At 39.3% G+C, this 25,998-nt stretch overlaps 1 protein-coding gene across 1 annotated transcript in view; it reads left to right on the top strand.

The window, feature by feature from the left end:
• Positions 1-25,998, top strand: part of insc (INSC spindle orientation adaptor protein) — a 62,090-nt gene that overhangs the window by 11,902 nt on the left and 24,190 nt on the right. Inside the window, exons 2-4 of the mRNA XM_084735037.1 lie at positions 10,453-10,557; positions 13,378-13,410; positions 14,190-14,197. Of these exons, the coding sequence (XP_084591163.1) occupies positions 10,471-10,557; positions 13,378-13,410; positions 14,190-14,197 (128 nt within the window). The 5' untranslated portion in view covers positions 10,453-10,470. The remainder of the gene's footprint in view (positions 1-10,452; positions 10,558-13,377; positions 13,411-14,189; positions 14,198-25,998) is intronic.

Genomic DNA, 25,998 nt, shown 5'->3' on the forward strand with positions numbered 1-25,998 from the left:
AAATCCATGGGATTTATTAACACAGGATAAACAATAAAGGTATTAAATCAAAGCATTACTGAAGCAAGACTAACAAAAGGTACCAAATCAAAATATACATTTAACACAACAAAACTCCATGGTGAGAAGCAGCAAATCTAGCAGTCCCATGACTGAAGCCACTGTTTCCTGCTGCTGGCCCAGGTGCTTTTAAGCACCTCACTCTGGCCAGGTGAACCTCATGAGCAATCAAGGGGGCGGAGCAGGGGAGAAAAAGAAGAGAACCACAGCCTAAGAGACATACAGCTATAAAACTGAAGAGCCAATGGCATTTCCTCCACATGACTTGTGTTAACAATTTCTGACCCATTTTGCCTTTTTGAACACAAACTGGACCAGCTGAAAAACCGAAACAATCTATCATCCTTGTATTACAGTGTTCCCCAAGCCTGGTCCTCAGAGCCCACTGTCCTGCATGTTTTAGATGTTCCCCTGCTCCAACACACCTGATTCAAATGATCAGGTTGTTGTCAGGCTTCTGCAGAGGCTTGATGATGAGCTGATCATTTGAATCAGGTGTGTTGGAGCAGGGGAACATCTAAAACATGCAGGTGGGCCCTGAGGACCAGGGTTGGGGAACACTGTTGTATTGGACACTTGAGGAATGAACCTGCCCTTAGACAACCTGTGCTCTGTAAAACTCCAAAAGAGAAAAGAAAAAAGATTGCCAAAGTGAGAAGTTTCTCTCACACCTTAAGATTCAGTATACATCCCAGGCAATAGTGGATGGGTGCAGTATGACTGACAGAAGTACAATGGAGCAAAACTGCTGCCAGGTTCACTGTTTGGGGAACATTTCATATGTCAAGGAAGTCCATCTTCCCCGTAGAGGCTGGTGACAGATGATGAATGATAACCTGCTCTCTCTCCTTCTCCCAAGTGGATGTTTAAAGTCAGGAAGTCTTAAATGATCCATTAAGGAGTCATTCTAATACTTTCTCAGTGCATCCACCTTCAGTTTCCACCAGTATTAAGTGGAGCAATTTCAGTCCTGTATCATCCCCACAGAAACTTTTGATGAACTCTAAATTCAACCGTCTTTCCTGTTACGTTTTACTGCTCAAATCTTATCCCACCAAGTAAATTGTTGAAAAGACACTGGGAAGATGACTCATGTATATATTATCTGAAACTGCACTTTATTTGTCTCTATATCTGGTGTGGTTTCTGAATTATCCACTTCATCTCAGATTCCTCCCGTCTAAATGTGGGCCAGAACTATGTTTAAAATAACAATTTGGTTGATAGACAATGCCGATACCAATATTGTTTATGGTTGTTCATTTTGTTTTTGTTGTTATTTATTTCCCCCTTGGTGACAGGGAAACAAAGAAATCTTCATTAGAAAAAAAAATGGCACCCATTGGTCTATTATCTCAGGCCAGAGTTGTGTCCAGCCAATGGATCCTCAAAATGTACGCAACACAACAGACAAACATCGCCCACTGCCAGTTAGGCCAATTGTAGTCAATAAGGCGAATTTTGGCTGGTATCAATGTTCAGCGCATAAATAAGAATATGAACTAATCAATCATTTAGCTCAAATGATTGATCAGTTACATAATGGAACCATGGATGGGCCAAGTTTGCAGACATTTCTGTATTTTGTGAGGCGTTTTTGCTTTGCCAGCAGACAATGTGGAGAAACAAAGGAGTAGAAAGGATGAATGATGTGCAACAACTGTCCCAAGACATTTTCTTATTAAATATTCAAATTTGAGGACAACAGTGTGGCTTGTTTTAGTGCTAAGAAGAAGTTTAACAGAGCATATTTGGAGAATTTTTAATGTAACAGGAGCGTTGGTACAGTCCTGTATTGTTACTCCCACCTTCCCCTTGTCATTCTCATTTTTTTCTCAAATCAATCAATCTCCTTCCCAGACACTGTACAGCTGCTTTTTCATAGTAAAAATATATGGAAATGAGAGTGGCGCTTACTCTCCATCCTCCTACACATTCAGTCCTGACATCACGGTGTGTCCCACTCAAACCTGTGACGTTCCTGAAGCCCCTGTCACCATCACCCTGAGACATGTCAAGACGCTGACACTGTTTTCTATCATTAGCTACATGGCTACAGTGGAGCTAATATTGTATGTCTTTAAAGACAAATTTAGTTGCCGGTGTTTCTAACAGAACAACAGCCATCTATTCTGATGCAGAGTGAATCAACATACAGAGCTGTAAGTTTAATCTTCTGGTTTTTGCATTGCATATGTCCTCACGTGCAAAGAAAATGTAGTAATTAGGAGAATCTGGAGTGAACTATGGAAGCTGTCAGTGTTTTCAGTGGTCGTGTTTGACTTCAGTGTCAGGAATGATTGAGGTGAAATCTGAAGGATATATTATTTTGACAGACCACCACCAGAAGAGCCAGATGTAGGCAGAGGGAACGCTATTTTAATACAGGATTTGTATTAAATTTCCTCGTTAGTGTACATGGACAAAAAAAATATTAAATATCAGGTTTTACCCTGGCTCACAGTACATTTAATTTACTTGCACTGTGGCAGCTTCATAGAAATAAATACAACTAGTACTTGTTTAGAGACAAATATTAAAGGTCCAGTGTTTAAGATATACAGGATTTTTTGGCATTTGTTGGGGTCCTCTTATTGCCATGTTTCTACAGTAGCCCAGAAAGGACAAATCAAACACTGGCTTTTGCAAGACTTTCACATAGTTTCTCCTACATGCATGAAAGGTGAGAGTAAACTCACCTCTACATGCCAATAAATCCTACACACTCATCCTTTCACATGACACGTAATCTCAGGGTCAACACTTACTCCACTGTAGGTTAGAAAACTTTATTGTTTCATCTTTTATAGATAACAGCAGCTGGTCACATTTAATTAATATCAGTAACATTGGATACAAAAGATTTCCACAGTGGAATGAATTATTATGAAAACCTTCATAAAACCTACAGCAGAATCCACCTCTGGTCATCCATCTCCATATGTTTCAAACTGTCAGATTTTCAACAAAGTGTGGCTTAACATGCAACATCTGGCTCCCGAGGTCCACGGATGGCGGCAGCTCAAGAAGGCAGTGTTTTATTTGCGCCATATTTTGCAGAATGGTGGACAGACAAGTGAATTATACAGCTAGAGAAGTTTCTTCGGACATGGTGATGTTCTCTCTGCCAAAGAAACTAGCAGACAAGATTATAAGCTGACCATAGACATTGTTTTTAGTGATGACTATCAAACATAAAAAGGAGTGTCAAATACATTGTGAGTTTTACTGTATTATGGCCTCTCAAACTTTTGTTATATCAAACTGAATTTTTGTACACAAATGCAATTGTATGTATGGTTACCAGCCCTTGTCTTGAAAGTTTTCTTGGTTCTCAGTTCACAAGCACTGAATGAACTGATGGTAGCCTCGAGGTTTGGCTTGTGGCCAAATGGTTTGTGCAGAAGGTCATCCAGATCCCAGACTGGGAAAATGAGGGTGAGCAACTGCAAGTTACTGACCTCCAGTCATTCCAGTAGTGCTGCAGAGGAGTGGCTGTACTAAAACTGTACTGAACCACTCAGGTGTTGGTGGATCTGTATGATTGTTTGGCTGGCCTACCAATTTAACTTTGTTAGCATACCAAACACATATGTATTTTAGTTATAGAGTGTCAGACTGACAAAACAGAACCCAACCTAAAATAAGTTGCCCATGCCAATGTTATCTGTGGAATGCACTGCATTTAGACTCACAGAGATACTGTGAGAAAAGTGGTCTGTTGTGTCTGGAGCAAAGAAATATGACCGTCCACTGTCTGGCTTTATGTAAGAGACAAATTGAAGGACAGTCTGGTATATTATGACAAAATTATCAAGTCATCACCATCAACATGGGTTGCAAACCCCTGTCAATGAAACACACATAACGTGAAGTTATGTGATATTAGCTTACAATACATTCATACATGGTACACTCAAATATACCACCATTTGTTCAGTATTGTACTCATGTGATGTTACCTTAGGTGACATTAGCCTACAATATATCAGCTTATAATATATTACAATTTTCTCAGGAATTATGATGGTTGAGGCACTATGGTAATTTGTGCCAGACATTTTCAGTACAGATTCAGTGCTAGGAACATTGGTAAATCTGTTGTTTCACTTTATCATGTGCCATAATATCTTTGCTCCCTCTACTTTATTGGAAAAACAGGTTTTACTCTACTGTCTTTTAACAGCAAATCTAACATATTACTTTGGCATATATGTCCTTTCGTGTATGATGTATGATTAGGTTGAGATTGTTTATTCATTGTCCTATCATATAATTTTACTATGAGGTACTTAGAATAAAAATCAATAAAAAGGATATATTGTATTAACTTCAGAGAGAGTTGTGGGGAGAATCATGTAAACGTAGCTTCAGTGTTGTACAATAGGAGAAATGAGCTGACTCACCAAACGTTCAGACAGTAGCAGTTCACATCAGGCACATTATCTGCTGCCCTGTGTGGGTCTCCCTGTCCAAGTACAAGGGCCCACTTTGAGCCAGCCCACTGTGTGTGGGATGGGAATGTCGGGTCCGTGGCTCAGCACAGGCTGCTTCCAGCTTGTTCCCACCCAACCACCCATACAGTACCCATCCTGCTCTGCTGGCCTCCCCACATGACAGCTCTGTGGTGAGACTGTGACCGCGGTCCCCTCCTGTGAACCAAGTCTCAAGCTCAATGATAGGACGTGAGCAGCGTGGCACCGTCGAGTCGCAGATGCAGAGCGTGTCCACTGTATTTAAGAGCCAAAAGGCCTGAGACAACTTCTTTAGTTGTACTTTCTTTAGTCTGTGTGAGCTGGGACAGCAGCAGCATAAGAAGCATTTCGTACTTAATCGCTGGCAGTTTTGAAATAAAGCCAAACCATAAAGAATCAGTTACACAATGAGGCACTCCTGAAACAACAAGGATATTAAACTTGGAGTACACAGCCTGGCTCACTTCATCCTGAACTCCATCACAGTGATTCAAGCTGGCTTTGGCCTCTCAAAATGGTGAGTGGCTCTGCTTGTTTCTCCTGATTTCCTCACAGTTTGATTTCTTGTGTTTTTGTCGAACAGAAATTCATTGCTTTTGGCACAACACTGAAGTGAAGCCACAGTGTTGTGGTATTTTGTTTTCTGCAGACCAGTTTTTGTATTCGTTTAGTGGTTTTACCCAGAATCTGTGAGAGGCATTCAGCCTCACCACAGAATATTATTAAAAGGGCTGGAAATGTATTTTTAACCAGTGATTTCTGCAGTTCTGGAGAGCACAGACAATGAGATCAGTGGACAATGAATACATCAGTATGTTTCTTTTATTTATTTGAAACCTACGACTGAAACAAGTATCCTCTAACTTTAGAAATGTACAAAATGTGCTGACATCTCTTTTATGGGCAAAATATTTGATGTGTTTGGAGTCAATGAGAAGTTGTTTCAATTTACCAACCATATGGCTATTCAGAACCATCTGAGAAGTTGTACTTTGAAACTGCTGGGAAAAGTGCAGGCACTATAAAAAAATACTTAATCCAGGTGACTGGATTAACCATCTATCACCATCTTATCATGGGTTAATTTCAACCAATCAAACTCTTGCTGCATTCAGTCTGGAGAAGAGCAGAAACATCTTTTCCATTGAGAAACACCTTAAGTGCTGTTCTTTGCTTTTTGTGACAATGAAGAAATACTCTCCAGTTCTAGTTTAACCAATACTGTAGGAGCAGCTATGATGACCTCTTTAGGAAGCCACCATTGTTATTTTCAAATGAGCAGTCGCCTCTCCTCACACCTAAACCACTCTAACTTGAGGCTTGGTAAGATGGATTCTTACTTCCTGCTACTCCAACAGTTTTTCACACTAGAGTCATTTAACCAGGCTGGGTTTTTGGAAAATCATGTCCATCGAAAGCAGCTAGAACAGAAATAGTATATAAACACTGATGTTACATTGTCGGCAAATGAGGTGCACCTCAACATATTGTTCAGAAAGATTATATTGTAAAATAAAAAAATGTAAAATTGTTTTTGTTATTGCTATCAGATTTTCTTGAACCTTGAAGTTCTGGTTTCATTTTTGTCCTATATGGTATAAAACTTACATTTCAGTGCTTTTACTTTCAATAGCCATAATTTAATACTACGACTACTCTGCAACTGCATCAAAGTGTGTCAGGTTCAGAACAACTTGTAGGAATCTACTGGTTGTATGGAAACTAGTGGCATCTTGGGAATATTGCGGGAATTATGATCTGTCAGTAATGCTAGTGCTGTTAGCTAAAGTGTGTGGCATTGCTAGACGACTCAGCAGTTTAATGTAGAAATCAGATGAGGAATCCTACTAAACACAAAGACGTTGCACAGACATACAGTATGAGGAGCAACCTACCAAGTGAAATTCCAGAGTGTTGTTGCCAGCATGTTATTTTAATCAATGCCACTAAGTTGTCCCATTGTTTCCACCACTTTTGGAGATGCTGTGACATTTTAGCAAAGTTGCAGCAACTTTATTATATAAATTACAGGGAATTTCATGTAGAGGATGTTGAACACACATGGCAAGAATATCAAAGAACACCTGTTATGTTGTTATGTTTCAGCAATGTAGCAGCAACATAACTAATGCTAACATTGTAACTGTAATGTTGCAGTAACATTGTTACCAAGCAGCGTTGCAGGTTGCCAAGCATGGAGAAAACACTGAATGGTTGAGAAGCAAAGGAGGTTTAAGGGAGAATGGGTCAACACTTCTTCAGATATCGTGGACACAAAAAATAATCTGCTTTAGCTGCAAACAGGTGAATTTGGCATTATAAATTACAAATGGAGATTACAAATCCCATAACATGTTGGGTGGATTTTCATGTGTGGCTTTCATTCATATGATGGCCCCCTAAACTGTCACTCAGTCATCAAAACTTTGAGAACCCCTGGTATGATCCTTTAAGAACTGGATCATTATTTCAGCCCTTTCTCTTCTGAAGCTAATTCAAGCAGTGCAGCAGTGCAGAATGTATAATGGCTACTGAGCTCTGATATAAAACAATCAAGATGACTCATGTTAAATGCAGGAGATGGCGTGACTAACTGGGGACAGACATTACATGAAACATCAGTGGAAAACTGCAAGTGACAGAAACATGCACACAAGCACATGCACAGCAACATTTAAATCCCCCTTCACACACATGCAAAGAATAAATACAAGTGCTGCAGTAAATCTGGCGCGCACACCATAGTGATTTCCCCTTACACACACAAGTTACTGAGTGGTTGTTATTTTACCCGGCATGTGACATGAGGCTGAGACAGAGCTGTCCTTTGTCTGGCTTACCTACAACCGACACGTTCTCCACGGCAACCGAGTAGGGAAACCCACAGGGCCACTCGGGTTTCAGTCCAGACATGAAAAGAAATGTCCACCCCAGCAAGAAAATTAGCCAGGATCCCGTCAAAGCTGACCATCTGCATAGGAAACTCATATTTCTGTACCACTTGCAGCTTTAGTGCACTTAAGGATGCTTAAACTGGCTTTAAAATGAATAGAAGGTACAGCTTTAGCTCTTACAGGGATAGTTCAGATTATTTGAAGTGGCAATGTATTAGCTTCTTATCAATAATAAGTGTATTACCTACAGTAGATGCTGGTTCCCAAGAGAGGGGTGCAAGCACAGATGCTAAGCAATAAACCACTGTAGAAACTGTGAGCAAACTGTGAGCACTTGAAGAAAGCTCCAGCCAAAACATCATATTAGCATAAGTGTAAGCTATATTTAGAATATTTTCACCAATTTACTTTGCCATCAGACAACTTTCTTTGACAGGAAACCATAATTATATAAGCCAAATATCGTTCTCTCTAAACTACCAAACTCCATAGGCAAAATCAGTAATTTTACCTTACAGAATATTGGAGTCACTAGTCTGTCACTGCCTCAATCTCTTAGTTTGTTTGTGTTTTTGAGGGACTTCTGTGTTTTGAAAGCAGTTGTTAAAGTTGGTTGTGATTCATCATAGTCACACAATAACACAAAAACCAAATAGCTTGAAGCAGTGGCAGACCAGCAACTCCTGTAGTCTGTGGGGTAAAATGACTGATTTTGCCTATACAGTTTGGTTGACTTTGGTTGTGCCATTTGGCTTATATAACATCAGTTTTCTGTCAGAAGAGGCTCTCTGGTGGCAAAGTAAAGCTGTGAAAATATTCTAAATATGGTGTATTGATCTTTTTAAGTGGCTAAAATCCATTTTTTGCTGAGTCTGTCCACAGCAGTTCATTAACTTCCGTGCTGGTGCTCCTCTCTGCTTCTACAAATTGGGGGCGTGCCTCAGTACCTCATGCAATCCTACATCAAATAAACTGACCTATCCCTTTAAATGATACATCACACAATTTATTACAGCGTAACAGAGGACTGTTTGTACCAGAGCTAAATCATTCCAGAAGGCTGTAAAAGAAACAGTCTTGGAAACACCGACAACCTGCTGTAAACTTTGACATTTTCCGCTCTCCTCCCTCATGCATCGTTTGCAGCTGGTGGCCACTCACGGCAGAGCGACCGAGATCACTTTCAGCGCAGTGGTCCTTAACACAGCACTTAGTGGCACACTCTAAGTGCTCAGGACTGAATTGCTTGATTGAACAACTCATCTCCATTTGGATGGTAATCCACAGAAGAGCATGTAATGGAATCTGTTGGATCTCTGTCTCGTTGTCAGTGACCCCATGCTCAATTATAGGGCCAACATAATTCATCTACACCTCTATTGTATTAATAACGGTGCAATTATATCAGCTCTCATTCAATTGTTCTTTATTCTGACTGCATGAAAAGTGTAGATGTGGGTTTTTCCTCCTTAACAGGGTGCTTACTTCCAGCCCTCCAGACTTCCATGGACCTGGCACAGTATTGATATAATTTCTGATTCGCTGTGATGCTTTCTCTGAAAATGGTCCTGGAGGAGCCCTGCCAAGACTGCGGTTAAAAGACCCCCTCCTCTCCCCCTTTCTCTCTGCATCTTCTTCCTCCTGCTCTCTGCCTCTTCTCTTTCTGCTTGTATCTGTGTTATCTCTTCACCTATTCATCCGATCTGTTAATCACTGCCACTGACTCAGTCACTCATCCCCAAAATCCTGTCTTTTTCCTGTATCCATCATCAAATAGTCCCCTTGTTGCGCATAATTATGTAACCTGGAGAGTTTCACAGCAATTGAAGCAGTAAAATGGAATCGGTGACTCCTCTAATATGCCTGATCCTCTTCATCTCCAAACTCAGAATGGATCGGTTGTTCTGTTATCCTGGCATTTGGGCTTGAACACTGCAACACTGAGAAAGCAGAGCAACATGGGATCAAGCTCACGTGCATCACACATCCCTCTCTTTTCAATTGCTTTATTGCAGTGGTGGGCTCAGGCTGTGTGCGGAAAGTTGTGATGCACTTTGTCATGTTTTGTCCACTGGAAGGTCACTCTAGAGGGTATTTTATCATGTTTTATCAACCTTAGGGGCAACAGAGAGAGCACTTTTGCTGAATATTTTGAAACACTGGGCTAATAGAGGGGGCAGTTAGCCCCCTTCTCCCCTTCTGAATCCACCAGTGCTTTATTGTGAGTTCTCCTGTTACCTCCACGGATCCCATCACACTTTGGAAGCGTTTCATAAAAAGCAGGTCACCACAGCTGAAACCTGCTGCATGACACAGGTTGGGTGTGTGTTTGTGTGCGTGAGAGAGAGGTAGTCTCACTTTGTAACTACCTGCTAATTATACTGCACAGTAAACATGAAATTTGTAACCACACCACTGCAGGATATCATTAACTAAAAGGATTAGAGTGTGGTTCAGGCGGGAGGGCGTCTGTGGCTTCTCCCGATTGAAAATGGACTAATCTAAATGGGATACATCAATAAAACGGCGGAATAAAGTTGCGGGCACTTAAGAGCGTCAGCCTCTTTTGCTCAGGCTCAAAGTAGGGAAGAGAGTCACTGGCTGGCAGCCAGCCAATAAATTAGAAGATAAGAAATATTATTCCACTGGCACACCAGCAGCTTGCAGCTATTTAAAACAGTGAGGTTTTTTGATAATTGAATTACTTGGAGGAAAAAAAGACAAGACAAGAATAGAAGGCTTGGAGGCAGATCAATAAGGAGATATTGTAGTGGATAACACTGCGGTGGCGAGCAACACAGCCAGGAAGATGCAGTGTGTGCGTACATGTTGTATTCACTTTGCGTGTGTATGTTGAATGTTACATGTAGTAGCGTATGGTTGTATTCAGATAATAAGATATTATTGATACATTTGACTTGATTTCTAACAATTTTACACATTTGACAGGAAAATAAGTTGTCAAAGGAAGACAGTTCCATGTGTAACCTTCACGTTCATGTTGAATGTCTTGTGTGTTTCAGGTGTTGAGCTGAAGTAAGATGGCCGCAGACAGAATGGCGACTCCTCAGAGCAGCTCCAGACAGAGCAGCTCGCTCTCTTCGTCCCCAATGAGGCAAGTAGCAGCAGTCTGACTGCTGTGGATCTGAACACAACACAGGCCAGCTCACAGGTCTACACAGCTGGTTCATATGAACACTCACAAATGTGAGGATTTAAAGGTTCAAATCACCTGAATCACCAGAATAACATATCTTCCCCACTTGCACCAGGTGGTGTTAAGCCAATAAGCTAATTTGGTTTTGATTGCTGTGCTTTTGAGATATAAACTGCTGAGAAAGCTGCTGCCACCCCAGTACTGTGAGGGGAGATAGGAATTTCTTTTTAGCTGCTCGGACCATCAAACAATTACTTTTAAACTCCACAGAATTGAGAATTTACACTTGCATAATTTGGCAAATTTTGCACATTCAGAATGAGAAAATGTAATAAGGGTTGACAAAAATTTATGGAATGCATCTTGATGCCATGTGGAAGCTAAGAATGACCATGCTTGCAATTTTATTTAAATGGTGTTATCTTGAGATCAAGTTAATTATTTAATTATCTCAAGATAACAAGTTCATTTTCTTTGAATTTGGCAGTTTAATCAAGACAAAAAATAAAAAAATAAAAATAAAAATATTATACAAAACTTAACTTAGCTCAAATGCTGTATGACATCTTGCAATACAATACTGTGTATAAACAACTTATAAGCTAAATACAAGGTAGCTCTGTAAATCCGAAGCAAGACTCTTTGCTTACATGACTTGCGTGTCATGCTTAATGCTACATAATAAATGATGGCACTTCATGATATGTCATGTACAAACTATGAAGATGAGGATAGCATCAGACTGTCGCTGGTACAGTAGTAACATGCGGTTGCCTCTGGCAAGGCCTTAAGAGGTAGTGATGTACTTCCTGTTTCTGGATGTCCAGAACAAAATGAACTACACAGAAAATCCACGAGGGGCAGTAAATGCAACACAAAATAGACCTGGCTCCATAATGTTTATGTCATTATCTCTAGAAAACAAAAGGCTGGCTTCTTGAGATAATGAGATATTTTTTTCATGAGAAAACAACCTTTATTTTCTAAAGATCAAGGTAGGATTCATAACAGAACTGTAAAGCATACGTGTTTAGTTTTGTTTCAAACAGTTATGTCATTAGGGCAGATAATCTCATTTTATAGTTGCCAAAGATGAGAGGTTGACCCACTGTGCTGTTTCTGCTTCCTCTACCAGAAAATGATTCCTGTCATGCTCTTACTCACTATTTCATTACATGCATTCAGATCAGGGGTGGATAAAACCTTGGTGTCTATGTCTGCCTCTCTAGTGGCTGGTAAGGGCAGTAATCAGATGAGATGTATTAATTCATTAAAAATACAAATTGTCATCTAAAGTGGGAAGCGAAATTTGGGTGATGTTTGGTTAATTGTGTCTCTGTTCGGGTTCCTGTTATATAAATATACAAGATGGTTGGAAACATGTACAGACTGGAAATTTCATTTGCCAAAATTTCATGTCAAGACACACATAATGAAGATACTCACATAAACACACCCATACAACACACTGACAATAATAACCATGATAGCAAGAAATAAGCCTCCTGTTTCATCTGCAGATGAGGGCCTCCAAAAATGCAGCATACTTTGGCCTCATCTCCTTCTGATAATGCTCTGTAATGGTGGCAGCTGTGAGAGAGATGCTGGTATCATATCAGCGCACACAGGAGCAGAGATTGAGGTTTACACCAGTGACGGGGACTAGTTTTGTCATTGGTCATCATCAGTGGTTTGTGAGGAGATTAATGTATCACAGAGACATTTGGTGACAGATTAGGCTGCTGTGACGGAAGCAGCATCGTATTTGATTGGTTGGTGAGTCGGAAGACACTCATATAACTGCATTAACACGAGAAATGTTTTTAAAGAAGCACCGCACACTTTGAGCTGTAAACTAAATTATACTACTGTAGTATGATGAAGCACATCAATGCTGGTCTTAATATTGACGGTACTCAATAAATTTATAAAAATGAGGCATTTTGTGGGTTAAAAATGGCTCAAAACACTCCCCAGTTGTTTTAAATCATCCTGAAACCTGCAGTTTCCATTTTCTTTTGACCAGGTTTTTGTTGGTTAATGGCGCTTTCTGCTGCCTCAAGATAGCAATGCACCAACAATGTGTCTGACCACACCTCATTTTATGACCAACACACCCATGGGTGCTAGGATGGGTGCAAGTACATTTGTTACTTACAAAATGTGGGCACTTGGTGAGAAAATGACAGCTGCATTGCTGAGAAAACAGCACTGACCCCAGCACTGCACTGTATGCCACTTTGTGCCAGACAGAAATCAGAGCCCCAAAAAGTTTGGACTAAACAAGGTGTGAAAGGGCCCTCAGACAACATGAACTTTAGAAGGTTCATGTGTTGAGAACGGGTGAGGCAGGTCTTACAGACCGACACTTCTGGCGCTGCTGGGTAAAATAACCTCACCTCCTTCATATCTGTCTTGGGAAATATTTACTGGCTGATGTTTGTTGGTTCAACATCACCAAACCAATATATCGCTCTTCCTCAGGATCCCAGATCAACAAATTAGAGGCGGTCAATAGCAGCAGGTGCAAAGGTCAAAACCTCAGTGACAATGCAAACACAAAGACAAACACACAGTCCCACATTCCCTGCCACACACACACATGGCCTGAAAACATTTGTCCACAGGTGGATTCCACATTTGAGGTGTGTATCAGCACATAAAAGCCGGAGATTAAAACCAAAAACGTTGAAAAATCTGTTGGACACGTGTGGTTGACATGCAAAAAGTCAAAGTGTGCACATACCAAATAATCAGACACTGAAGTAAAAACAGCTTCCATGAAGTCAAGCAGTCACGAAATGCTGACAGGGAGCACAAACCTGCCAGATCTGACTGAAAATGGACTCTGAACTGTTGAACCATAAACTGAAAAACCTTCAGGAGTTTATATTTTGCTTTAATTGACATTTCACGACCTTTTTTCATGTTTTATTTCACCTTTTCATGATTAGGGCCAAAGAAAACTCATCCAAAACACATTGTGTATTTTCAAACCGTCATGGCTATCAATCTTAAAATAAACTGTTGCTCCTAACTTCCAGAAAAGTCCCTTTTGGAGACACACTGCAGTGATTTATGTCCTTGTTGTGAAATACTAAGTGTCAGATGCTGATGCTTCTTTTTTTTAATGGGAAAAGCCTCTTCATCAGCTGCTGTGGTGGAGTGTATTTCAGTCATCGATAATAAATTTGAATATATATCTTCTGACAGTTACGTGTTTACAAATGCTTACACAGCGTCGCAGAAGATGCGTAATGAATGCCCTTGGAGATCAGATCAGTACAGCTGTCACGCCATACATAAGCAACCAGACACACACACAGACACAAATAGATCCTCTCTTTCTTTCTTTGTCTCTCATATACACATTCAAACATAAATCCTGTTTGTGCAGCACATGGCTCAGTGACAGTCAGTAAATTTACTGATGAAAAGAGCCAAATGACTGAATTGTATTAAAATTAATTGCAAACACAGATGGAACGCACTCAGACAACACACATGCACTCAGTTGACATCAACATCTCCACAGCAGCACCAGCGCTTTGCCCAAATTGGCATATCTGGACAATCCAGGCCTCAGGTTACAGTCCGAAAGAGGCTCAGTCGTGACGCTGCCAGCAGGTTAACCAAGTTTCTGTGCCGCCATTTGTCTGTGCATTTTTCTTTTTTTGTTGTTTTACCCTGCAGATTTGTGTTTGCAATCCATGCAGGCATGTCGGAAGTTGCATAAGTGTGGGTGTGCTGATGTGAGGGAAAGAGTGTGAGACTGAGAGTGAAATGGAACAAAGTGAGAGGCGTGTCAGCTGGAGATGGTTTGAGACACTCAAAAAGAGAAAGAGAGAATCCACAGTATAATCTCTCACACATATGCCTGCAGTAGGGTTTTTTATGCCTTTGATGCATGTAAACAAGCATGTGTGAGGGCAGGAGTGTGAGTCACGGAGAAAGTGAACAAACAATGAAAAGAATTAAAGGGATATTTTGGATTATTTGATGTTGGGTTGTATTAAGTACTTATCCTACAATAGATGGTAGTTGACACACTCAGAGTTTGGAGAAGCAGACAGGAGCACCAGCAGTGGACCAGTGAACAGGATCAGCAACAAAAGGCATATTAGCCACTTAAAAAAGTCCCACCTAAAATTCATTCAATATCAGTTTAAGTGTATTCTTGGGTTGGACCAATATGACGAAGTCCACAGTGAAACATCATGGTGGACGATGATTTTGTAGCTGCATCTAAAGGGTTCTTCTTCATGGCAACACATATTCGTCACTAAATTGTGTTTAATAGGAAAATAAAACGACATGGAGATGTTGTGCTTTGAACGGCAGCAACAGCTTCATTTTATTTCCTCTCCCACATGTCAAAAACAGAGCTGTGCCAACAACTCTATGGGAACTCTTAGGGGAGACGCAACCTCAAATATGAAGGCTTTTAAATGACTCACTATATGACTGCTACTTTTCTCTCTTAATCAATTAACTTGTCGGTCTCTAAATGATCAGAAAATGGTGAAAAATGTTGATTGCTGTTTTCCAAAGGTCAAGGTGATGTCCTCTAATGTCTTGTTTTGTCCACAGCCCAAATATATTCAGTTTATTGTCATAGGGGTATAAAGAAAACAGAAGACATTCACATTTTAGAGGCTGGAATCAGAGAATCTGGACATGTTTTATTAAAAAGAAATAACTTAAAATGATTAATCATTTATCAGAATCGCTGGTAATTAATTTAGTAGTCAATTAATAATCAATTAATTGATTAACAATTGCAGTTCTATTGCTATATTTACAATATTTTCATCGCCTTACCTTGCTTCAGACAGGACAAGAAAATGGCATTGTGAAAGCAAAATATCACTCTATTCAAACCAACCAAACTTCATGGGTTGCTGGTCTTCTGCTGTCTTGATCTGTTAGTTTGTCTGTTATTGTGCAACACTGGTGTTTTAAAAGCATAGGTTGGCTTCACCGAAGTCACACAATAACACAAACAGTCTAAACAGATTGATGCAGAGGTAGACCAGCACCTCCTGTGTTTTGCAAGGTAAAACTATTGATTTTGCCTATGGAGTTTGGTTGTTTTTGAAAGAGAGATATTTACAGTTAACTGTAAATAGTTATACTGATAATATGTTTTTAAATTGGCCTAAATAAGACTTACTGCTGCTCCTATTCACAGTAGTACATTGCTTAGCTTCTGTGCTAGTGCCCCTCTCTGTTTCTCCAAACTGGGGACATGCTGACTGGCATCTATTGTAGGTAATACACTGACTGATTGGTGCCTCATACAACTTCAAATAATTCGAATGATCCCTTTAAGCTAGAGTTGGTTAGACTGAAAGAAAGACAGAAAACAAGAGAGAAACAGACTCAGTGTGCTGCTTTAGGTGAGTCTGATCTTGGCTGCACATTAGAGGCCGTCTGAAACATCTGGGACTCAGATGTTTGCACATTGCCAGGATTCGACTGTACCAGTCAGAGGCCACAATATCCCCTTACCATGCTGCTACTTCGGGAGGAGCACAGACTTGACCTTCGCCCGGAAAATCAAGGCGTGACATAGACATTCAAAAGTACCATTAACCATATGCGTTTACCATTTTCTTAGCCCATCTGTCACCTCTCAGACAGCGAGGCAGGTTTCAGCAGAGCTGTAGCTCTGTGTAAAAAAGTTTTCAGAGAGTTCTCTTTAGGAATATTTTGTTTTTTGAGCTGAAAAGGAATGCATGAACATCCTATTTAGTCTCTCTGAATATATGCCTCCATATTTAATTCCTTCTGGGACAAGAGTGTCCTTGTTTCCTCCTTCAGTCAAAGCCAAAGCCACAATGGTCTGGTCCTCAAAATCTCGCAGCTCATTCTGCCCACATTTCCATTCACTCTGCCCCGCTGGCCTGCAATTCTGTTGTGGTATTTGAGAAAGATTTCCATTTGTTCATAAGTGACATCAGGCGTCAGGCTGTGATATTCATGAAAACCAGACACTGGACGACCATGAAGGGCTCCAGCCTGCTTATATTATCAGAAAGCTGTGTGGAGAATACTCTGAAGTTAATCCAGTCAGATCCACAACAGGAATAATAGCCTGGACTAACACATGTTGCTGGGTTTCTTTTCCAAACAAGCTGCTTGGCCATGCAGCCGGTGGACAGTGCCAGATGTGTTAAAACATTCGGTTAAGGCTTTTATCCAAAACCTCTCACTGTATATGTATATATGTAATATGGATAGTTGCATAACCCCGAACATGCCGCTCTCTTATCCAATTAAACACATTTGTCTTGTGGACACTTAAATTTCTCTACCATTAACACAAATACAACACATTTTCATCTGCATCGTTATGTGACAAAATTAGCTAACAGACAGTTTTGGAAAGTAAAACAAGTTTGTTTTATGATTATGGTGTGGTAAGAATGAATGTGAAGTCAATTTTAGGAGCATTACAGTAGAAAACTAGTCAAAGACTTGGTCTGAAGGAAAATAACAGAACTCAAGTTATAGCTACTTTCCTTTAAGCTTGTTTCTAATTTGGCATTGTTTATGTTTTTTGATTTCCGCTTTGGCAAGAGCCATGGCTGGAGGGATTATTTTTTGCAGCTGTCCATCCATCTCATTCTCGTGGATGTGATATTTCAAGAATGCCTTTAAAGAATTTCTTCAAATTTGGCATAAACCTCCACTGGGACTTAAGAATGAATTGCATAGATATTGGAGGTCAAAGGTCACTGGGATCTCATGAGACATGTTTTTGGCTTCAACTCAAGATTTTGTTCTAATTATGACAAAATTACACACAAATGTCTAATAGGATAAAGTGATGAGGTGATGACATTTTATATCCAAAAAGTCAAAAGTCAACTTCACTTTGACATTACAATGTTCAGCTCTCTATCAATCTACTGCAAACCTCTTTAAATAGTTTCTAAGTGAGGACAACAAGTTTCTCACTGGAAGTTATTCACTGGAATCAGACAATAATGTGATCAATCTTGACAAAAAATACACTTACCTTACAATACCTTTTCTTTTTAATTTTTTTTTTCTTGTTAGAGACTTGGACATGATGACATATACAAATACATTACCTACCTTAGCTTTAAGACTCAGTAGCCACTAAAGTAGATACACAAACTGACCTCAGACACACAGTCTAGCTTGCTAACTAACAGCTAGTGTTTGTACGGTTGGTGTACTGTGGGAAAAAAAAAATGTAATGATGGCTGCAACTGATTGTTTTAGTTAGCAAGTATTCTGCCTGTTTTTTCCAGTTAATTGACCTACAAAATGTCAAAAAATATCATGCCATAAATCCAAGGAGACACCATCTAATTGCTAATTTTCCAGTCAGTAGTCCGACACTTTCAGTTTACTATCACATAAACAAAGAAAAGCAGATAATTCTCACAAGCTGGAACTCAGACATGTCTATTTTTTTTTTTTTTTAGTATTTTTCTCAATCAAATTATGTCATTTTAACCTACTCAGTGTAAAACATCCCTGTTTCTTGTATTTTCCTCCACAAAGTCCATAACTGTCCACAGAACACATTATCCGTATTTTAAGACACGTTGATTTCAAACACCTTCATTAGACCAGGCCGACTGAGCCACACAGGGCGTCTTCACTTTAATTCAAAACATCAGCGAGATCATTTGCAGTCGAGAGCAGCAGGGCGGCATGAGGTGTAGCAAAACCATTCATCAAAGAGAAGCAGACATTACTCAACCTGTGCTTGTGATCTGTGAGGTGTTTACATAGTGCTGGTATCACCTGAGGTCTCTAGCGACATGTAGAACAAGTCTGGTAATGGGAAACCACCCCTGAAGAGCAAACTAGTTCCTGCTGTCCAATAACTGCCACAGTTGAGTGACAACAGGTGCTCTGACGCTGGGTTTGAAACCTGCCCGTCTGCTGCTCAGCACCACACTGAGCTCGTACTGCACGGTATGTCAGCAAGGATGAGACTATCACTGTGGTTAAAGCACATTTATGTGGTCATTTAATTTAATTATTTTCATGACGGGATTATTAGCAAATGACCACAGATAGCACACGCTAAGAGGTTAATGCTCGCAGTGTGTTTTCATGTGGACGTGGTTGCTTTTTTTAGCCTCAAACAAACTGACTCATACCCTGTGATGAGGGATTCTGTAAGAGCTTCATATTAGTGCCACACCAAGTGTTACTTTTTTTTCTTCCTCTTTGCTTGGCGAGGGTTTCCCTCAGCATAGGAAGGCTGTCAGAAGATGATTCAATCTTTAAAGCAGCCGGATGTCACAGAGAGAGCTGTGAGGTTAATATGAGAGACATTTTACACCCGAAAATGGAAGAGAAAATGTTCACCTCCTTTAGTCTAGTGTGTCTGTGATGAGCCACTGTCTTCAATAGCAAGACATTTTAAATACCGCTTATTTTTAGCAAATTGCACTGTCTGTTAAAAAAGTTGGCTGAAACCTTTTTATGGCCAAAAGAATATGAATGAAGCAAATACGCTTCTTTTTATCACTTGATTTCTGTGTGTGTGTGATGTTTAAGTTGCATGTTAAAGTGTAAAAACAAACACATTCAAACAAACCAAAAACTGTTTAACATTTCATTTTTACCAGTTGTTAAGTTTTGTGAGTGCTGTCTGCTTGTACGTGACTTCTACAGATTTGGTACTTAAAGGTAGAAATGAATAGGTAGGATTTGTCCGACCTGTTCTTAAACGCACCAGAAAAATAGTTGATTGTTGAGTCTCAGTGCCAGGAAGTTAAATACCGACGTTTTGGATTGGTAAACCAAGCCACACATCAAACTAAGCTATTTAAACCCAGATTTAATCGACACAGTATCATATTGTAAATGCACAGTATTTAAAGCCTCACACAGCCAACCATTACAACTGCATGTCTAACTACAGCCTTTAACTCAAACTCTAACCTTAACCCTAAAACCAGCTCAGCACTGACTCTGCAGGCACAGACCTCTCTGTTTCATAAATGTGGGGTTGAGCTCAGAGACAGACGAATACGGAGCTGAAGAGTCAGAGCAGCAGCAGCCTCTCAGTGACTCATCCAGAAGAACAACTCCACGTCTCACATGAAAAGTTGAAAAAGTGAATCATCTAAAAGCTCAAGTTATCCTCCTCTCCTGATGTGTTACCGGCAGAGTGAGCCTGACATCCTAATCAGAACAGGATTCAACTTTATTGATGCCGATCAGCCAGTCAGATTTATGCACATCCCCCATGTTTCCATATAAAAGTCATGGAATTCTGCGTGTTGATCTTTCTCAACAGTTCAGGATCTTTTCCTATTAGTTTATGTGTGTTTTATGCCATGTTTACCCACAACAATTCCAATTTCAGATTCCTTTATCAGAGTGTCTATTTGAGAATAGGCACACTGCAGTTATTCGGCAATTCATGTCAGTGATAACACTTTGTTTACTTTTATTTTTTAATTTAATTATTTTCATTGCTCAGTCGCATTGTTTAGGCAACAGATAAGCTTGGTTAGATCTGGGAAATAAACCTTCTTGGTTAGGTTTAGGAAAAGATCATGGTTGGTCTCCATCACTCAGGTGTAAACAGTCACTTAACACCCAGGGTGCAAATAGCATTGTTGGCTATGGACACCTGGGTGCTTGTTTCTGTCGTGCTAGACTATATACACCTGAGTTGTGTACTGACACTGGGGTGCAAATATCATCTACATTTTTTAGGGCAGCTGTTGATAGTCTATATTTTTTGTAGTATGAAGTTTTATTGTTAACTGCGTAGGATCAGAAACTGCAGATTATTTCAGAAATACCTTGTTTAAAAATTGCAGGTAATTTTAATTCACTCTTGTTTAATGAAACAAATATAAATTTGGCTTGATAGGATCACCTCACACTAATCATACCAAGATTTTCCTGTAATCTAATAATACAGAGAGAATTACTGATATCAAATGCAGACACAGAAATTAATAGACATCCAAGCCTGGTATCAACAGGTCTAAATGTTGCAGTAGCATTTTTTAAAAAAAAAAACGAAACAAAACCAAGGATATCTCCTCCAACAGCTGCCAGCAGATGAGAAAAGGTGATGCTTCATCTCCACAGGATCCCTGTCTGGGATAATAGAGCTGCTGTCGCCTGACCCTCTCTTGGCCCTGCATGTAAATATTTGTCATTCCCTGCGAGCTGAAGTACACCGCTTCCCCTCCTTTGGAAAACAAGCCTATTATTATCATCTTTTTTTTCCCCCGCGGTGAGGGGAAGGTTTTGTGGCTTGATGGGCATGTAAATCTAGATGGGTTCATCCTTATGTGATGCTGTTATATAACTGTGGAAAATGGTTTGAAATGGCCACATTGGGTTTGGTATGAAGGGAATTTTGCATATTGTTGCACATTTGAGATCAATTTGGCTTGATTTGTTTGGATATAATTGAGGAGACTCAGTATGTTTACACTTTATATTAGGGGACACATATTTACCATTAACTAGTTGCTTATAACCATAGTTGTAGCATATTGGCTCTGTATGTTATTAAAAAGCACTTATTTATTCCTTATTCTGCATATCCATATTCTGTAACTACTAGGCCATTAGCTCCATCAATAACCTCCTTGTTACTGCTTATTGATAGTCAGTAAAAATGTTGTTGTACATGGGAGAGATGCACATCATCATCTGTATCTGTATCTGTATTCAGATTGAAGACCAGAAGTGGGCGCAGTTTAGTATAGTTCAGTATAGTTACTGTACTTTCATTTCTCTCTCTCTCTTTTTAATTTCTATTTTTAACTAAGATATTTTTTATAAACTGACCACCCCCCACTCCCCCCCCCATCTACCACCACCCCTTTAACTGAGGAACAGTGAGAAATAAGAAACTGAAAAAAGTTTTAAAAATCGTAAGATTCTGCTTTTCATAGGAAATATGAACCTAGTTAAGATAATAAAGAATCTTTCAGTGTCTGAATTTCAGGGTTTGAAGTTGCCTCGTCCTCAAACTTAGTAAATCGATTATATCACGCAACTCCTGCAATTCAATTATTTTATGGCATGATTATATACATGTTTAGTCTTGTCAGTAACTATAACTGGTGAACATTCCAAATCCTACAAAAAGTTATCCTATTAAATATGTGTGAAATCCTATGGCCAAAAATGTGTTTTGGTCGCAGTGACCTCCGACCTCTAAATTCCAATCAGTCAATCCTTGAGTCCACGTGGATGCACGTACCGAATTTAAAGAAATTACATTCAGGTGTTACTGGAATATCATGTTCACAAGAATGGGACTGACCATGACCATGACCTTTGACCTCAAAATTCTCATCAGTTCATTTTTGAGTGCAAGTGGATGTTTGTGCCAAATTTGAAGAAATTTCATCAAGATGTTCTTGAGATATTTCATTCACATGGGACGGATGATGGACAGACAACCCGAATACATAATGCCTACAAAGAGGTATAAATATCTGCTAGGGCCCCGTTTCCCAGAGCCTTTGTAGCGCTACGTGCGTCGTAAGTTGTATTTTAAGGTCTCCCTTAAGGTTACGGGCTGTTTCCCAGAGTTGGGACAACCTTAAGGGAGACCTTAAAATACAACTTACGACGCACGTAGCGCTATGAAGGCTCTGGGAAACGGGGCCCTGGTCTTTAATACAGCAAAAAGCCATATAATAAACAGGCTCATAATGAGAAAAACATACAGAGATCATAATTCATGTGCAACAACATCCTTACTTTCTGCTAAAAGTAGAATAAGGCATTAGCTTTATAATAACTAATAAAAAGCCAAGCTGTTACTAATATGTATGCTAATAAGCAGTGGTTATGTGTACCTTAATATAAAGTGATACCATTAGGATAAACAAAACTGGACATTTTCTCTGTTTTGTGCCATAAAGTTTGGTCTTCCATAAAATAAAATGTTTAGGTTAAATAGGTGAAATGTGTACTGTAGGAAAATTATACCAATTAAGAATTGAGAGCTGTTTCCATCTCCTCTTCAACTGTGACTCTCATGAGCTCTTTCTGGCTAATTTGATTCACTTAGTTTGAGTCACTGTGTTATTCACCACTGTGTGATTAATCTCTAACAAGAGACATTTTGAGCGCTGGAGTGGTTTTTAAGAGGTTTTCGAATATGAGGGGGAAAAAACCTGCTGCACGGTTCAGTAGTATTTTATTTGCAAGGAATGTTTAGGAGAAATTAATTTCTTTAATCGCAGAGATAGAAGCTAAAAGTCATATTTCATCCATTTTCAGAAGTCACAGTGATCACTGTGAAGCCATTTAGCCCACTTAGCAGAACAAGCTCCATATTAATGATTACCAAACAGTGTAACACTGTGCAGTTATTTATCCTAGTCTACATTTACAGCTAATTACATCTTCATCCTTTTTCAAATTGAGGGAGATTTATCTGCTGGAGTGAGTTTTGAACCACGAGCTTCCTCACTCTGCAGCCTACAGATTTACATCATTATTCCACCTCCTCACCTGACAGATGATTGACTGAATGTACAATTTATATACATATATGCAGTATGTGCATTTGTGTGTGTCTGTGCTCGTGCGTGCACTTGTGCTCCATATTCCAGTGCCAAGTGCAATTTCAAGTAAGTGCTCTGTGTTTCAGGACAAAATGTGCTCATAAGAAATGAACTCTTTAAGTTTTCCTTTTCTTCCAGACTTTGGTGTAAAAAGCAATCCAGATGTGACAGAAGTGTGTAATCTGTGGCAAGACCTTTTACGATTTCACATCAGCGCACCATTAGCAGTAATACACTTTTTTTCACACTAATCTTTTCTCATGAACTTCACAGAATATACAAGTTTTATTTATTATAATTTAAGGTAATTAATAATGACTTGAATGACTTTACTGCACATAATTCAATCGACTTAGCAGATTAGCAGTCTTCCCAGTGTACATTACTCCTGAAAACTGTGTTTCTTTATAGTTTGAAGAAAAAATATATGATGAAAACTCACTGTGTGTCTCTAATACACTTTAACCTGTTTTCACAATAATGAAAAACTGTGAAACACAATGAAGGTTAGTATATAATTCAGTCCTTACCCCTGCGCACCTAAAATTTAATAAATACTCAGGGAGCAGTTGGACAAAAACCAGGAACCAGAAAGTCAAATTTATTTGTAATGTTCGTCAGTGTGACTGAGTTGTTATTTCAGTATATATAATTATATCAATGCCAACAAGACACTACAAACATTCAGTGACACACAGCTTTTAAATAGAAATAAAAGGATAAATAAATAAATAAATAAATAATGTCAGCGATAACTGAGAACAAGAGGCAGATACAGTCAAACAAAAAACACAATTGATTGTAGAAAGAAATGTGAAAAAATCTATCTATAGAGCATAACCACCTGTTTCCACTAATTTTTACAGGTGGAATATTCTGGGTCTGATATTGGTGGATGTGGAGGAGGGTGAGGGGAGGGAAAGCATTTTATAAAGTGGGAAATAATGGACACAGCAATGCCTGAACATGTCTGTACAGTGGCTATACTGATTAAATGTTAAAAGTGTTTGCCACAGTTATCTCCCGGTGACTCTTTTTTATTATTCTCATCAATTTTTGTGTCAGTTTCCACATACAGTAAAACAAACCTTTTAGTTGTAATGTCCTCCTCTTTTTTTGTACTTTCTTTTTTTTTTTTCTAGTAAAACCAGCAGCTTAAGAGGAGCCGTTCACGTTCACGTGTCAGCTGTGTTAATGCACTTTAGTTTTTAATGAGACCTTTTTCTGACCTTTAACAAACAGCACATTGATTTTCCTTAGTAAACATCTGCCCTCTGTATCGTTTGATAGTGGATTAGATATAATTGGAGTTGTGGCTTTCTAATGATTCAGTCCCGTGCCACCAGCTCTGGCTACAAGCTGAAACCTTATACCTACCCAGAGGATATTATGTAATGAAATTGGCTTTTGCTGGTCAATGACAAATGTTTGTTTTGAGTGTAAACACAATCACAAAGCCTCTCTTGAACCAGATCAACCAATATTCAATAATGCAACATCCCAATGTCTCCAGTGAGCTGCCATTTCCCACAAACAGCAGACAATACCCAGAGAGCCGAGAGGAAAATATCAAGCTTCATTAGAGACCCTCTCCCATGTGTTGACTCAAAGCAGAGGTGGCTGTTGTAGCCATCGACCGATCACTTTCAGGGGGCTTAGACCCTCTAGGTGCAGGACTCTCGTTTGCCCCCTTAAGCCTGTGTTCATTAGGGCCAGTGCAGGGAGAGATTGAAGTGTTTGCTCAGTGTTAAAACCGTCTCCATGCTGAGCGAAAATTATGGGTTAAATGAACAAACTGGAAACTGGCAGTTATCTGCAGATAATTGACCTCAAGTACACATCATTGATTTCAGGAATGCTGTGATGTTTTAGTGCTGCGGTTTCCCATGATAGGTCGTTTTTGTGGCATAGATGGAGGAATGGAGGCTTTATTTGAATATATAGGGGCTCAAATTATCATTTTTGCAGGACTAAAGGCACACATATGGCATGCATTTTTATTTTCTTAACATGTACTTAAGAAAGCAAATCCCTCTCTTTGCAATTTAGCATGGCACAGAAAAAAAGACTGGGGCTGAAGCTAAAGATTACAGGTCCTATGCAAAAATCATTTTCACCAGTTGATACGACATACAATAAAGATACATGTAGTACTGTAGTATACTATAGATTTGGAATTGTTTGCAACTAACTCGTACAATAGCAACCATGTTTTAAATGTGAATTTGAAGGCTTTATACATTAGAGTATATCTTGCTTATATTGGCATAAAAGAGTAGGCTAAGGATAAAGCTTATATGAGCTATGTGAAAATTTTAAAAAAATATAGAATTTTGGTATTTATTTCCAAACAATATGCTTTATTTTTAGTTGAGAAAATGATTTGTGGATCAGGGCAAACTGTTGAGTTTGGTGAAGACATCTGGATAAACTTTCCTAGATCCAATATGGATCAGGACACAGCCAATACCATAAGCTCTGATATACTGTAAGGGTTAATGGGATAGTACAGGGTGGCACACAGCCAAGTTAAATGATCTGTCATTGTCCCAGCACCCAGTTTGAATTTATGAGTAACCACTTCCTTCATTTTCTACTGATTAAGCATGTTGTTTCTTGTGGAGGAGGCAAAGATGATTAAAATTTTCTCTTATAAATCAGGTCAAGCTTTAGTCAGCAGGACGGTCAGCACAAATGACTTCCTGGCTATTAGACAATACTGTCTGCGCCACACAGTAGCCTTCCTGTGTGATACTCGGTACTTTTGTTGCACACATGTGGCTCTGTTTGTGCAGTAATTTGTACTTTTGATTTTTATTTCAATAATGAGCAACTGCTATGAAACCCAACAGTCAATTTAG

Source organism: Lutjanus erythropterus, chromosome 13 (genome assembly GCF_056507025.1).
Source record: "Lutjanus erythropterus isolate fLutEry1 chromosome 13, fLutEry1.hap2, whole genome shotgun sequence".
Classification (NCBI taxonomy): Eukaryota; Metazoa; Chordata; class Actinopteri; order Lutjaniformes; family Lutjanidae; genus Lutjanus; species Lutjanus erythropterus.